This window comes from Prinia subflava, chromosome 5 (assembly GCF_021018805.1).
Source record: "Prinia subflava isolate CZ2003 ecotype Zambia chromosome 5, Cam_Psub_1.2, whole genome shotgun sequence".
NCBI lineage: Eukaryota > Metazoa > Chordata > Aves > Passeriformes > Cisticolidae > Prinia > Prinia subflava.
In genome coordinates, this window is record NC_086251.1 from 1,250,632 (window position 1) to 1,266,252 (window position 15,621).

General features: G+C 46.8%; 1 protein-coding gene across 3 annotated transcripts in view; it reads right to left on the minus strand.

Annotated features, from left to right (window-relative positions):
• ANO1 (anoctamin 1) overlaps nt 1-15,621 on the minus strand; it is a 73,680-nt gene that overhangs the window by 57,853 nt on the left and 206 nt on the right. The window contains exon 1 of one of the 3 annotated variants that reach the window (XM_063397529.1): nt 15,333-15,591. The exons of the other annotated variants lie outside the window; for them this stretch is intronic. Coding sequence (XP_063253599.1) covers nt 15,333-15,390 — 58 coding nt within the window. The 5' untranslated portion in view covers nt 15,391-15,591. Of the gene's footprint in view, nt 1-15,332; nt 15,592-15,621 lie in introns of those variants that run through there. 3 annotated transcript variants of the gene reach the window in all.

The window sequence follows — 15,621 nt, forward strand, 5'->3', positions numbered from 1 at the left end:
GGAATAAGCACTGGGAGCCCAGGGCTGCTCCAGACAGCAGCAGGGCCACCACGCTGGGCTCCTCTCACCCCAGGTGACAGAGCACGGCTGTCACCTGCAGGGTGGCTCCTTCCTGCTGCCCAAACCATTTGTTTTCCTGCTGGAGTCCATCCCCCTTGGCCTTGGAGTGGCTCTGGAGCCGACCAAACATGCAGCACATGAAATCCCCACCTGCACCACCACAAGCATTGGTTTCCTTTCCTTAAGAGGCAAGGGAAACAGCTCTCGTTTTATTTTCAGGGTGCAGCAGCAGCCAGCACCAAGGAAAACAGAGGTGGAAATATTTTTCTGAAGCCCTTTCCAAAAACATTTGCCATCTGCGTGCCGGATGATGGACCGTGTCCACACACTGTGTGATTCCAGGAGCAGATTTCAGGGAATTCACATTTCTGAAGCAGTCAGGAGTCAAATATTTTCCAGCCCATATTTCTTTCAATCAATTACATGCCTACTGCTTACAGAAATATTAGAAATCTTACAATCCAGAACTCTTAAGGCCCAAGTTCATTTTTTGAACACAGAAATCTGTTGAGACAACATGCACCTTCTCCTCTATCCCAAAAAAAGGAGCCCATGCAGCAAACTCCCAGGCAGCAAGCCCAGTTCACATGGAAATGTTAAAGAAGAGAAACAATATCAGAGTGCCCCCTGTGTTTATAATAATAGCTTTAATAACATTCCACCTCCCTTCTAATTTTTCCCCCAGGTTCCATTTTTGGTCTGTTCTCAGTGACAGCCTCTCACAGGCATTTCCAAACTACAACACATACTTGGGTGAACCATCAGTTTCACTTACTCCACACTGATTTTTACTTGATGGCAGCATTTACTTTTCCTGGTGGGTTATGAGTTATTCCCTCATAAAGAATAAAGCACTCCAAGGATAAGTCCTCTCAGAAAGATGAAGCAGTTTTAGTCATCCAGGTACACATTAATCTGTTCACTTTTACGTGGAGTTTTTGATGGGTTAAAGTTTTACATGGATAGAGGAAGGAACGACAGGATTGAAGTTTTAAGCTGTAGGATTGTGGAGTGAATTGGGGTGGAAAGAAACAGCACTGCCAAGGAAAGGTGAAGGCTGCATGCAGCAGACTCAATCAATAAGTGATTGATCAAGTGTTTAAGGGACAGAGTGATGAGGATGGGGCAAGATCTCCCATTGAGCTAAAGCTGGTATTGCTCTAAGGTCCCTGCTCTGAAACCACACACAACGGAAAGCAAAGCACTTTGTTGAAGTAAGGGCTCAGAAATGCTGCAGTTATAACCCCCATGGGCCAAGTTCATCATTTCACTGGATCAATTCAGTGAGGCAAGATAGGTCTTTTCTTCTTTTTTTAACAGGGTTCCTTGATCCTACCTCACACTGCTGTACACCACCACTAAAACACAGAAAATGCAAAGTGAAACCCATGTTCACTCAAATTTTACAAATCCTCACTACAAAACACCAACCACAGCAGATGATAATGGATTCAGGAAAGACTTGGGCACGTTTTTACAAAAACAGCCTCTCCAGCCACACTTTAACAGCCAGTGTGGAACCTGGAAGTTATGAATATGAAAGAAAAGTCTTCAGGGCCAGGTTATCCTCCCTGTTTGGGCTCAGATTCCTTGCCCCCTCCTCAGATATGCCTGGGGATCCAGCCCATAGGAATGCACCAGGTTCCCACAGCGAATTCCTGCACCCTCCAAACGCGGCAAGTAAATATTCCCTAAATAAAAATTATCTGTGGATCGTGCCACAGATGTAAAACAAATCAGGCTGCGTAAGATGAGGAGCTGGGAAAGAGAGGTCACCCAGATTTACCCTCTTTCAACAGCTTTTTAAAAAAGATCCCTTTCCCCCAGGTGCAGCCTCTCTGGGCGCTCCCACAGGGGTCCCAAGAGGACTCTGACATTCCTGGGCACAGCTCATGGCACAGGGATGGGAGCAGGGGGCACAGCTCCTACACCCAAGGAACATTCCAACAGCATCCAGCTGCTCCCTGCATCCATTGCATAACCAGGGCTTTACCCCATACCCCCAAGCTTAACAAATAGCTGGGGCACTATTGTTTTATTTTTTATGAGAAAGGGAAAGTATCAGGGTGGAAAAAAAAAGAAAGAATGAGAGAAACAAAGAAAGAAAAAGAACAGACAGAAAATTAAACAATCTACCTTAAAATAAACTCTGTGGTATTATCTGTCTCTTCTCAAAAAGTTATTAGGGAATAAAAGTGACAGACTGTCTACTAAGATACATCCCATGACCAAGTGACACACCTAGAACTTGTCAAAGACTTCCCTCTGTTGATGTGTCTGCTTATCCTTAGAGCCCACACGTGTTACAGTGCTGTGTATCCTGGGAGGGTGGAAGCTCTGGATTTATTTGTTGCAGGGAAAGAACACTTCTTCCCCCCACCCGACTTCACCCTTCTGATGTGACAGGTCTTTGTCTGTTCCTCACATAAACCAGAGAAGTCCTCGACTGAAACCAGGCTCCATGTAATTATTTTCCCTTAAAAATAAAGTCAATAAAACGTGAACAAAAATGGAACTGGTCTATCAAAGAACTGTAAACAGATTTTCCTCCAGTGCACATTCCTCACACTAAAGAATCACTATTGGTCAGTATTAACACCAGACAAACGATGTGGAGCTTTGGTGGAAGAGGGGATGGAACAACTGGAAAACTGAACTCCCACCACAGCTTTGGTGGGGTTGTGCACTGGGGGTGTTCCCAGGAAGTTTTAACTCCTGTTAAAGGACACCAGAAGGGCTCAGGAGAAAAGTCCTGCCGTGGGGGCAGTCTGGAAAGGGTTTCCTCTGCAGTGCAGCCAAAAACATTCAGGGAGATTTAAAAACTGTTTGCAGATGAATAGCTGTACTTTTTTACTGAGAGGAAACTTGAAATGGAAATTAAGCTGAGCAAATAAAGCAAGCTACAGCTATTGAAATAGAAAGTGTACGGGTCACAGGAAGGAGAAAAGAGCAAGAGAAATATCTCACACTGGAAGGTGCACCCAGGAGGGCAAGGACACAAGGGTTTGAGTCTGAGCAAGAGCAAACTGTGTGTCAGAAACCAGTGTGCACCACATCAGCTGCACAGATGGAGAGAGATATTACCTGTTAACATTGCTAAGACCAGATTCAGCACAAAGATTCATTTTGTTTCTTCCTTATCTCTTCTTGGGGAGCAATTGAAACTCTATTCCACACTGTATCCACTTTTATTTGCATTTGTCTCAATGCAACCTGAATGATGTGATGGTAGCCCCACAACAGCAAAATGTTTCTTTCCCAATGCTGTGAGGAATCCACAGCCCAGGGAACCAGAATTCCTGGGCTGTTCCTCAGGGCATCCCAACACTAACCCAGCACTGCTTCATGGGATTCTATCACCCAGTGGTATTGAATCAACCAGAAAAGAAAAGTGCCTTCAGATATGAAGAAAAATCTCCAGCCTTCCCAGAAGGAAGCGCAGGGGACAGTTCAAAGCTGAACCCAAAGGAAACCCTGGTCACAGGGGGTTTTGCCTTTTAATGTGGTTTAGATTAAAATCCTATCTGTCTCCACAGCTTTGATGAAAGTCTTGTTTTCTGTGTCAACCGAAAGCAATGAACTAAAACAAAGAACTTGACACATGTACATGTCTCCAACGTACAAACAACTGGCTGTTTCAACAGAAAAACCAGAGAACGGACTGAAATAACTCTAAAAAAATGAATTCCTGATTTTATAATAAAGGCCACATGGTCGGCTCAAGTGAGTGCAGAACTGGGGAGGCAAAACTGATCGGTTTTACCCAAACACCAATACAAACTTCATCTCCTACTTCATCTCTCCTTCACCCCAGGACACATTCCTGTGGAAACTGCAGGACTCACCTCTTACTCAGCAGAGCACTGGCAGAATTAATTACTGAGCATTTAATCAAATCAAACAGTGAATGAACATAACCTGAAGTACGAGTTCACGGAAAACACAAAGCAAACCCAACACCATCGACCGAGTTTTTGTGGTTGAATGCCAATCTGTTATCTGTACTCACTGGAACCATTCTGGGCTGGGCTGCACACAAACTTATTTGGTACACCAGAGTCGAACACAGTTAACAAAGCAGAAAATCATCAGAAATGCTATTTGGAGGCTGGATATTACAAAACCTCTTGCAAGATTTTAAAACCATCAGACCCCAGATTTTGCCCTGATTTGGGAATAAACTGATATTCTGAACCCCATCTTACAAATCCCACAAGCCCAAACTCAACCTTGCCTCCACCGGGCAACAGTATCAGCAAAAAGTCACTGATCAATAATGCTGGCACGGTAAGCTCATGCAAGGAGTAGTACTGGCAAAGGCTTTGGATGGGAGCTGAAAACCCATTTAGTTAAGAATATTTTATTGTGGAAAAGGACGTGGAAACAGAAAATAAGTTAAAATGATAAAAGGACCTGAATAGCAAAGCCATGGTTATAAATGGAACAGCCGCTGTGAGCAGACAGTTCTGGACATCCACATCTGCTCCAGTTCAGAGCAGTTCATGTGAACCAGGGGAAGGAACTATTTTTTCCTTCAGTGCTGCAAACCTATCTGCAGTCTGGCCAGGGCACAGGGTAGGAAGAGGGAGAAGCCACCACCACTGGCTCAATCCAAGGGTCAACGAGATGGAGCTGCCACCAACATCTCTTCTTGCCCTTCCCCATTTTCCCTCCCATACTAAAAAGCACTTAGAAGAGAACAGCAACATTTGCAAACACTTGTGGCAATTAAAGCTGTTTGTTTTTTGCTAAAACCAAGCTTAACAAGAGCTCTGGTTTTGTTGCTCTGCTCACAGATAATTTCTGTTTCACAACTGTCCCTTCTGGGGCTGCTTTGATGATAACGTGGGAAAAGCAGGCAGGACAGCCAAAGAGGGAAATAAATATATAAAAATAACGGGGCTGCTCCAGGACTCATTCAGGTTCCAGAGGAGCTCAGATTTCCTGACTGTGGGTAGCTATAACATTTATCTCTACCCAGTCTGGTCTTGGTTTCTGTAATATCCTCTTTTCCCCTTCCTTTTAATCTTAAAAAATATTTTTTAAAAAAGTAACAAAAAAAGCAGTGGCAAGATTGTGGTGCAAAGGAACAGAAATAGCACTCAAAAAAGGGTGAAAAATGGAATTAGATCCCTGTTTTGGTCTGACAACAAAATATACTTCAGAGGAAAGATACTTCCCTGTAATCATCTAGTCATGAAAAGTATTTATTTTCCTACTTACATTAGTAGAAAATACATTAGTAGACTACACACACAATTCTGTGGGATTTAAAAGCTTTTTTTTCTTTTTCTTTACCATCAGATTGTTCACACTGAGGTTGAAATATGTTTATAGGGTCCCTGAGTTTACTTGCCACAGAAAAAACATGAAACTTCCCGCAAACAACTCTGGTCCTGACGGAAAACCCGCTCAAGTCAGTCAATACTGAGTAATTGCTGGACTGAAATCAATCACAAGCTCCCAGAAAGTGCTGACCCCCAAGCATTGACCTGAGGCCGTGGAGAAGGCTCCCAAAATTGAGTGACAGCACTGGGATAATGGGGTAATTCGAATAGAAGTGTGTGATATCACAGAATGGAAAACTCAGAGTTTAAGGGTTTAGAATACAGTAATATATCTATAAAGCAAGGTGGAGGTTTCAGGGCAGAGGCCAGTCCTGCTTTTTCCCCTTCTCCTTCATGGATCTGGGTGGTGTTTTGTAATTGGATAGGAAGTCCCCATTGCAGACCATGGGTGGTTGGTTATTGGGTTAAAAGTAAAAATAATTTAGGTGTCAATTCTTAATTGGACAGTTTATCCTTAAAAAGGCCTTGTAAAGAGGGAGATAGGGGCCATTTTTAGCTTGTTAGCTAGAAGTGCTGCAGAACTCACATCTTGTGAGACTGTAATGTAGATAAGAATTAATAAACATCTGAGTCTGAACAAGAGCATTTAATCCTGACCCTGGCAAAAAGAAGATAAAATGCAACAGCAGGGCTGTGTTGTTAAATGCTGCTCGTGTCAGGCGGGGAAAACGCTGTAGAGGGTGGGGAGCTGCTGCTGATTTCCCATGGACACAGAGGCATGGAAGTACCGGGACACACGGGAGGGTCTCCTGCTCAGTTTGCCACCAAAACCAGGGCTATTTGTACACTTAAGTGCTTCTCTGGATGAGGGCCAGAGGGCACAGGGAATTGCAGGACACAGCCCCCAGGAGCTATTCTGAGAAAATGTACTGAAGAGAGAGAAAGAGGAAAGCTTTCGTTAATTTATGTTATCAAGACAGCAAAGATCTTGTTTTGGAAACGATAATCCAGTTCTTTTAACTGAGAGCTTCTTATGCTCTCAGATGCTACAAGATGCTACAAAGAGAAGCTTCAAAAATGAAATTATTTCATCTGCCATTTAGAAACTATTAGCTTTAAAAGGCTTAGATTTGATTTCTATGCCTCTGGTATGTAACAATGTTTAAAATCTAACCCAAAACCTGTTTCTGCTCTTCCTCTGCTAATTAGTAGATGGTTTCTGGTTTTCACTATCCAACTATTCATTTGTGTTGTTAGATGGGCTTAAATGGTTAAGATGAATCAAAAATACCTTATCACAGCACACAAAAGACAAGTCATTACAGCACTGTAAGAACAGTAAAACTAAACCAGTTCTATCCTGTGTGGTCTGGGACAGACACAGAGCATTCTGCTCCTTCCTCACACAGTGCACAGGGTCTCACCCTGGACAAGTGTTTTCTCCTCTCTGCTGAATCCATTTCAAGTGAACTAAAAATGACAGCTCTTGCTCTCTGTTGCCTGCCAAACCCATAAATTCAACCTATTCTTTCTTGTCATATGCCAGAATCTCTGCAACTTGAATGCAGTGCAAACGGAGTGATGGGCTCTCACCATGTCTCCCTAAAATTTGTGAAGTCCTCTACGATCTGTGGATACAGAAATACCTTCTAAAGCAGATATAGAAGGGCTGGGACACGATTTGGGTGCTCAGCCTCTTAACCTGGGGATTACAGGAGAAACTCCTGTGTATCCTTGAGTACCATTGCTCAGGAACAGGATCTGTTCCTGTTCCAAGAGCCCAAACATGATCTAACACCCCAGGGCACGTGAAGTCAAATATTGCTCCAAAATGACTGAATCTGAAACCCCTAGCACAGGAAGAGCTGTCTCTGTTAGCTGCAGTGTGTCCTGGCAAGGCACCTCAAGCTGCTCTCTCATGCCTTTAGCTGGCCTCAGCTTCCTGGCAAATGGATTATTGACAGCAACAAAGATGTAAAGATGAAATAACATTTCAAATCTATGTCCCTGTCGATGTCAATGCTATACCCCAAAAGACAAACTGCAAACACAACCCTGCTAGTGCAGTGCTGATACCCAAAGCCCCAGAAACCTCTGAAATGGAAGTTAAGGATTACTCAATTCACACTCTCTGTACAATCAGTTATGCTGATTTTTTTTTAAAAAATGGAGTATGTGGACACTCACTCTTCATTATTCTGTTTGCCACTAAGAGAAAAACTCCCAAGATATATCCTGGCAAAGGAAATATTGCTCAGCATGTTTTAGCTGAGATTACGTGTCATTTTTAATGAGTGAACAAAATTACAGCATCTTCTGCTACTGTTGTACAGAAGCAGCCTTAAATTTCAGTAGGCAACCACCCAAAGGAGACCTCTACTTAAAATTCCTGCTAACAGTCATTTATTTTCAGATCTGTTTGATTCAAATTTATGGTTGCTTTGGGGCAGCAACATGATGAACTCACTGTATGCCCTAGGAGACTAAATTTGTGGAAATACTTTACTTGAGCTGATTAAAGGGAAGTAAGTGTTGCTTTGGATGTTGGTCTGATGAACCTTAGGGAGAATGTGAGAGGACTGGAATCTCACTTCCATTACTTTAGTGATAAACTAACCTTATGAATTCCACTTCTAATGATTTTTTTTTAACTCTTTGCACAGAGCTGCGAGGTCTCACCACACTGGAGGCAGATGCAGAAAGCAGCTTTCCCCTCTGTGTGATACCCCTGAGAGCCAGCCCTTCCCTTCACTGACCCCAGAGCTGCAACTCCTACACCTGGCGAAAATCCTGGAAAAAGCCTGGCTCCACATCCTCACTCTGTGACTCAGGCTCATCTCTGTTTATACTCTTGTGAGCAGAAGAATGATGATGACTGGTGGCTATATAGATAAATAAAGTATATTAAGTCACAGGAAGTAAAAAGGGAAAACCATTAATTTATTTTTAGAAACCTGCTCTTGCCATTCATCAGAAGAACATGCAAAAGTTTGCAGCATCTGGATGGGGTTTGCTGACCCCATAGCAGCATTCAGACTACTCACAGAGAAGCATTTGCCTTCTTTAGACCAGTCCCAGACTCAGTGCCAGGAGCACAGGGGACAGACAATGCCAGAGTGGTTTCCACCAGGAGCAAAGGGTGCTGTCCCTACACAGGCTACAGCTGCTTGGCCTCCCCCTGCCAGGGGTCCTACAGCAGATTCCTCCCTCCAGACGCCCCATGGCACCAGCTGGCACACTCCAAACTGCTGCCCACACACCTTCCAGCAGCAGTGCCCACACCAGGTCACACACCAGGGAAAAGCCAAGGTCCTGACTGCCTTCTCCAGAGGGACAGACCAAGGTCCTGCACCTCAGCTGGGGCCATCCCCAGACAGAGGATGGAGTGAGGGCAGCCCTGAGGAGGAGGACTCAGGGCTGCTGGCTGAAGAGAAGCTGAGTTTGAGCTGGCAGCCCAAAAAAGGCCAAGCATGTCCTGGGGTGCCACAAAAACAGCGTGGCCAGCAGGGTGAGGGAGGGGACTCTGCCCCTCTGCTCTGGAGCGCTGTATCCAGCTCTGGGGCCTCAGCATGGAAAGGATGGGGACGTGCTAGAGAGAGTCCAGAGGAGGCCATGGAGATGCCCCAAGGGCTGGAGCCATCGATGGCACCAGGCTGGGAGAGCTGGAGCTGCTCATCTGGAGCAGAGAAGGCTTTGGAGAGACCTTAGAGCTCCCTCCACTGCCTAAAAGGGCTCCAGGAGAGCTGGAGAGGGACTTTGGACAAGGGTCTGGAGTGCCAGGACAAGGAGGATTGGCTTCAAACAGGTTCAGATGGGATACTGGAAAAAAATTGTTCTCTGTGAGGGTGGTGAGACCCTGGCACAGGGTGCCCAGAGAAGCTGTGGCTGCCCCTGGGTCCCTGGAAGTGTCCAAGGCCAGGCTGGGCAGGGCTTGGAGCAACCTGGGATAGTGGAAGGTGGTCCTGCCCAGGGCTGGAACAAGATGATTTTTAAGATCCTCTCCAACCCAAACCACCCTGGGATTCTGTGACCATGCCAATGGTAATCAAAACCAAAGAGGTGATTAAATCTGGAGCTGGATGCTCAACTCCCAAACACCGAGTGAATTCAGCACACCCACACACCCTTGCTGCCCCTCCTCTTGCTGGTTTGCCAGAACAGCACCAATCTAACAGCGGAAAACCTTCTGATGAAAAACTCCTGATGAATTTAAAGGGATTTGCACGAAAGCTTCCATCTCCTGAGGCCCACAGAAGGTATTTTCTTTCTGGGCAGTCATACCACGAGCATAAAGTCACACCATATTTTGAATCTTTGCCTTCCAAAGTCCGGGAAGAGCTGCAAGGCACGCTCATTGCCGTGTCTTGTGGTGCGTGGGCAGCCAGGATGCCACAGACACAAACACGCAGGAGGTTTTCCTCTGACTGGCAATGCTGCTCTGGACAAGTGTCCCTCACCACCCCTACTTCAAGGCAGTAAAACCCCTAAAACTTTCCATGATTCCTAGCCCTGAAACTTCCACCTTGGCTCCATTTCCACTTCTTAACAAAAATGATAAAACTCCTACAGTATCACGCTGAAAAGTAGCATTTTAAAATGTATTCAGAGTTCATTACTTTTACTTCCATGATGTCACCCAAGTCACTATCTGCTCCCTTTTCCTACTCAATTTTTAACAATGTGTCCCGAATCTGCTCTGAAAATGTAATTTAGTTGCCAGGCTTTGCCCTTTTTTCACTAATTGAAATGTATTTCACTCTCCAGGGCACATTTTCTCATAGTAAACCTTACTTATCAACACACGGACCCCTATTGCACATAGCAAGCTTGTTCTGCAAGCAGGATATCAGCTGACGTCAGTGAAGATGTACAAGGGGCACCAAATATTTTGCAATGTGTTTAGAAAACAGAGATTTTTTTCCCCTCTTGTTTTACTATGTACTCATCAGGATACAAATAGAGGCAGAGGTAACCCAGCAGGACTGGGAGCCAGGAATACATAACTCAGATTGTTATGTATCACTGATGTCATGATAGAAGTTCAATAATTTATAGGACATGAAAAGAGCAGTTAATGCCTGCAAACCACTTAGGCTCCTCATAGCAGAGTTCAGGTTTTAAAACTCCCTCAGGGCACTCACAGTTGTGTGGAAAAAGTCATAGGTGTTTGTGTCAGTTTAAGACAAGACAAGGTTCTGCCTTCCAGAGCTGCAGTCTGGAAGGCCATCTCAGTAATTGTATACATTATTAATATACCTCTGATAGGAATAAGAATGTACATCCAGGTCCTTGCACAGATAGAGGGCTGCCAAGAATAAATCAGATATGCAGATAAGGTAAGCAGGCAAAGATATTAAAGAGGAATGGCACCGGGTCTGGTGTTAGTGCTATCTCCCCATCAGCTCAAATCTGGAAATAGTTTCCATAATGGCTGGGACGACAGAGTGCCAGCAGAAGGTTCAAAAAATGTGAACTGTGGGAGTCTGGAGAAGACAGCAAACACTGGCATATGGGCCAGCCACAGAGGAGAGGCCGGGACAAGCCACTGGAAAGAGCAAAGGGAGCTGGAACACAGAGCACACGGAGCAGCACAAAGGCACGGAACAAAGGCGAGGCCAGGACGGAGCGGGGACACGGGTCAGCTGCTGCAGAGAAAGGCTGGAGGATGCAGGGGGGTTAGGGGGCAGGGAGAAGGGCTGGCCCTCCCACCAGGATGTACTACTACTTTCAGAAATACAGGAACGAGGGACACAAATCAAAGGCTAAAGCAAATAAATAAGAGTCTATCTCCCTGGAGGGCATGCGGGCTCGCCTAGGACGCAGCGTGGTGACTAATGCAGGCCAGCAGAGGAGCTCTGCTTCCTGAGCATTCCAAGCCAGGCAGACTTTGTGGTTGTTGCTAAAAGGGCCACATTTACCATCAATTACCTCGAAGGAGTCACGGAGACACCGCTATCTCTGCGCTCTTCAGAGCACCAGAACAAAGTGGCGCAGCGGCAGTGGCGTTGCTGGGATCTCACAGCTGGCACAAGATGACTTAGCACCACTGAAAATAACCCCGTGACAGGGCCCCAGCAAAGCTGCCAACCCCTGAAAATTTGTCATCTGTAGAACCCCCTCCCCTTGGGATTTGTACTTATGACAGAACTGCAAGTCCTGATCTCCAGTTTGGCTGCCAGCATGGGCAAGGGCGGGGAGATGAATAACCCCACGGCAGCTGAACATCTTCTGCCACCCCTGGAATCACACAGAGCTTTCTCATCCCACTGTTGCTAACTTGGCTTGAGTAATAAAACATGAGGCTGTGAGCAGAAGGGCTTCGTCAGAACCCCTGAAACACTCCCAAGGAATGAGGAGAGCAGTGACTTCCATTCCTGGAGCTCACCGGGCCAGCGGTGCCCCTAAGGCAGTGACCCAATAATTCTATAGGAAATGCATGTTTTGATAGCATAGATACTTCAAATTCCCAACCATCCTGCCCGAGGACACGGCCAAGGACTTGGGACAGGCTTTCCTCTGGAGCCTGCTCGGTGCCTTTGGCTTTCCCGGGTCTCATCCCTGTTCTGACTGCCCTCTGTGGCAAATGACGATACAGCAGAGGAGGAATCAGCCTTCCGAGGGCACAGGGCAGAGACTCACGAGTGCCTGGACCACAGGGAGCAGGATGCTGAGCTCTGTGTGGAGGCCAAGGGGCTCTCTTTGCCCAGAAGCCACAGACCTTGCTGTACAGTGTGATACCAGCACTTCTTCAGCACTGTGGCCTCAGTGAGAACAGCTCACTCCTGCTGGAGAGGTTTCTGGTCAGGAGAGCATCCCAGGGCATCTCGCTCAGGACCCAGCTGTGCGGGATGCCACGCGTGCCCCAGTTAGTGCCAAGTATCCCCAGTAAAACAGGAAGTGGGGCCAAACTTGGCATTCATCAGCCTCTCACACAGTAAAGTCCTCAAGCTTCTCATGCCTGTCACAGCCCCTTCCCTTCTTCCTCTCCCCAAAGCAATCCTAATTAAAAGCGAGCCTTATTTTCCAACCACAGCACGTCCCCAAGCGTTTCCTTTTCTCAAAACTGCCAGAACCCGAAGGGTGCAGCTCAAGTCAAAAGGGACATTTTTCCCTTTCCCATGCCAGCAAACTCTGCTGCTTCCCAGGATTACTCTGCTGCCTGCCTTCTGTTTTGGCACGTTGCTTTCCCCCCATATTTCACATCATGCAACCTCAGCGTGTGGCCCCAGAGCTCCACACCACCTTCCCAGCACATCCAGCACACCTGACTCCACTTTTCCATGCGGGGGCACAGCTTTCCAGAGCTGCCAGTGCCTGCCAGGCTGCCCTGCTTGCTGCCAGCCTGGGGCAGGGCAGGGGATGCTTCCCCTGGCACATGCCTGCACAAAGTCAGAGCCGCTGCCCCGGCCGTGCGCGCGCTCAGCCCCGGGAATTAATAACTTATCACGACAAATTAAAATGTTAAGTTAATGATGTGCACGACTGCAAGTTACAGGGCTGGAAAAAGAAGTGCTAATTAAATCAATACAGTTATTAGTCCCTTGTCATCTCTGATTAATTATTAGCTTAATATGCTCCATCATTTTCACTGTTAATGGAAAGAGCTGCAGTGCTACCGGGAGAAGCTGGGCAGTACACCCCAGAAACCCACAGAGACCTGCTGGAACTCCCAGCTCTGGATTGAACAAGGTCTTCCAGAGGAGAGGGGAAGGAACATTTCATTTTTGAGGGGGCTGGTCTGACAGCATTTCAGTTCATTTTCAAAGGGACAAACATTCACACATAGGATTTTTGACTGCTGAAAGGTTAAGGGGTAAAGCCTTGACTCCTAAAGTTGGGCTTAGTCCCAGGCACTTGTCCCGGTGCCTCCAAGCTTTTCCCTGCAGTGACAGGACAGCACCATGGTCCTTTCCCGTGCCCCAGAGCCCACCCCAGCCGTGCCCCTCACCCCATCCTCACCAGAGGCACTCCTTAGTTACCCCGGGCACAGAGAAGGAGTGGGCACAGAATTAGTGGCAGGCATCAGCTGTGGTGCCTGGCTCCTGGGGCACAGATGTAGCTCAGGACACCTGTCCTTTCATGCCACCGACAGGGCCAAAAATAATGTGCTGAGGTCACTTTTCTCCTTGGTAGTGATAACTGAAACAGCACTTTGGATTAAGGCAACAGATAGTATTTACCCAGAGCTTAGGGGAGCACAGTTTCCCTTTTGCTTTGCTGTCTTCCATCATCCTTTCACTACCCACAGCTTTTTCCTAGCTCCTTGTAACGAGCAGATTTCCTTCGCTGTCTGCAGGAGGATTTTTTTGAGTGTGAAAACTTCAAGGATGGGTCCCCACACGCCTCTCCAGCGAGTCACAAAGCAAATTTGTACCACAAATGCTGCTATGTCATTAGACAGGAGTTTTGTCTTAGAAACAGCTTTTACAAACAAGCTCTTTTGGATAGGTTATCAGCAGAAATACAAACACGCTGCCAAGAACAAAACTGCTCCTTGAACTCATCAATGAAGCTGTTCATGCTGCTAAGGGGTGATTCAGTAAATTAAATAATGTCACTGTAAAAGACTGTGCTTCTCCAAGATAAAAAGCCACTCAAATGATTTCTCAGGAATCTCACCACCCTATCGCTGCGATTACCTCGTGATAAATTGCCACCTGCCCCATGAGTAATGGTAGTTCCCAGTGCCATTTTATCATTTAGCCCTCTTACTGATATCTCTGTTAATGTACTGCCACAACACTTCAGCTTCCCATGCTCTACTTGCCTCCCACTGCAGTTGTGCAAAGTTGGAGCTCCTTATTTCCAGGAGGACCTTCAGGTGGGACAAGCAGAAACCCTGTCCCCTGCTCCTTAGATCTAAAGCCCACCTGTTTTGTGCCAGGCGCTATAATATAAAGTTTAAATTCTGAGCATTCTGGCCAGCCTAGGTTTGATGAGCGAACAGCATTTCTTCTAGAAATGGGCTGAACTCCAGTGAAATATTTGGCCATTTAATGAGCAGGCTCCAGGATAAGGGTTTTCGTGGGAATCCAAAAAGAGGGAGTAAAGGAAAGGGCTCCCCGCGCTATTCTTAGCTGCAAAGAGCTAGATTTGGAATTTTGATTGTAAAGCATGGAATTTATAAATGGTGCCATGCTAAATTTACTTCATTTGTCTACAATTCAGCCGAATAATCACAAGTGTTCCAGCACGTTCCTGGTTAGCATCTCGGTTCTGGTTTTATTGTCTCCAAGCTGGCAGAAAAAATGCACTCAGTAAATAGTGCTTGCAAAAAAATGTGCATCCCAGGGAGAGTGCAGGAAGGTTTTCTATCCACAGATTTGATATAAATGCGCATGTGGGTGCACATGCATGCACACAGACACCGAGCTGTGATTTATCTCCGGAGGGAAGCCAAGGAAATTCCCACCCCCTACCATTTAAACGATCTGCTCTGTGGCTCCAAACACTCTGCAACTTCTCAGCCAAGGAATGTATTTTCCCCTTCCAATATATGAGATCTATTTTGCCGCACACATTAGTTAATGATGGCGAGATACATGATTTGGCCAGTTCTGTAAAAGCGTTACTGACAATCTCAGACAGATCCATTTCATTTAGTAAGTTGGGTTTTTTTTAGCTCGTCTCCCGCAGCACGGTGTGAATTAACAGCAATCATCAACTCAAGGATTTGCCACATATACCTCGTACTCCGGCAATTTTTCATAATTAGATTGGCTTCCCGCCGTTAGCCGCGCTTTTAATTATGATATTAATATAGGTTAAAAGGACTTTACACTGTTTTACGCTTCGGGGGAGAAGGAGGGGAGGTGGGAGACGAGCTATTTCATTTCACCGGTACTCCGCGGCGATTATTTCTGGATTTTTAAAAATAGTCGATGAAACGCTAATAATAAATCCCTTATCGGGGCAGCGCCGAGCCCGTCCCCGGCCGGGCACAGGACGCGTCCCCATCCCCAGCGCGGCGTGGCCGAGACTTACGCGGTCCCCAGGGCGCGGCGGCCGGCAGCCTGCGCAGGTGGATCTCATCCTTCTCCATCGCCCGTCCGAGCCCCGCGGCCACTTTGGTACCAAAGCGAACTTGCCGGGAGGATCCCTCCTCCCCGCCGCTGCTCCTCCCCGGTCCCCCCCGTGCCGCCGGGGCGGGCGCGCTGCTCCGGGAGCGGCTCCGCGCAGCGCCCCGGGCACACTTTAAATACGGGCGCCGGGCGGCGGCCAGCCCGGCCCGCCGGAGCGCGGCCCTCGGCGGGGAGCCGGCCCTCCTCCCGCC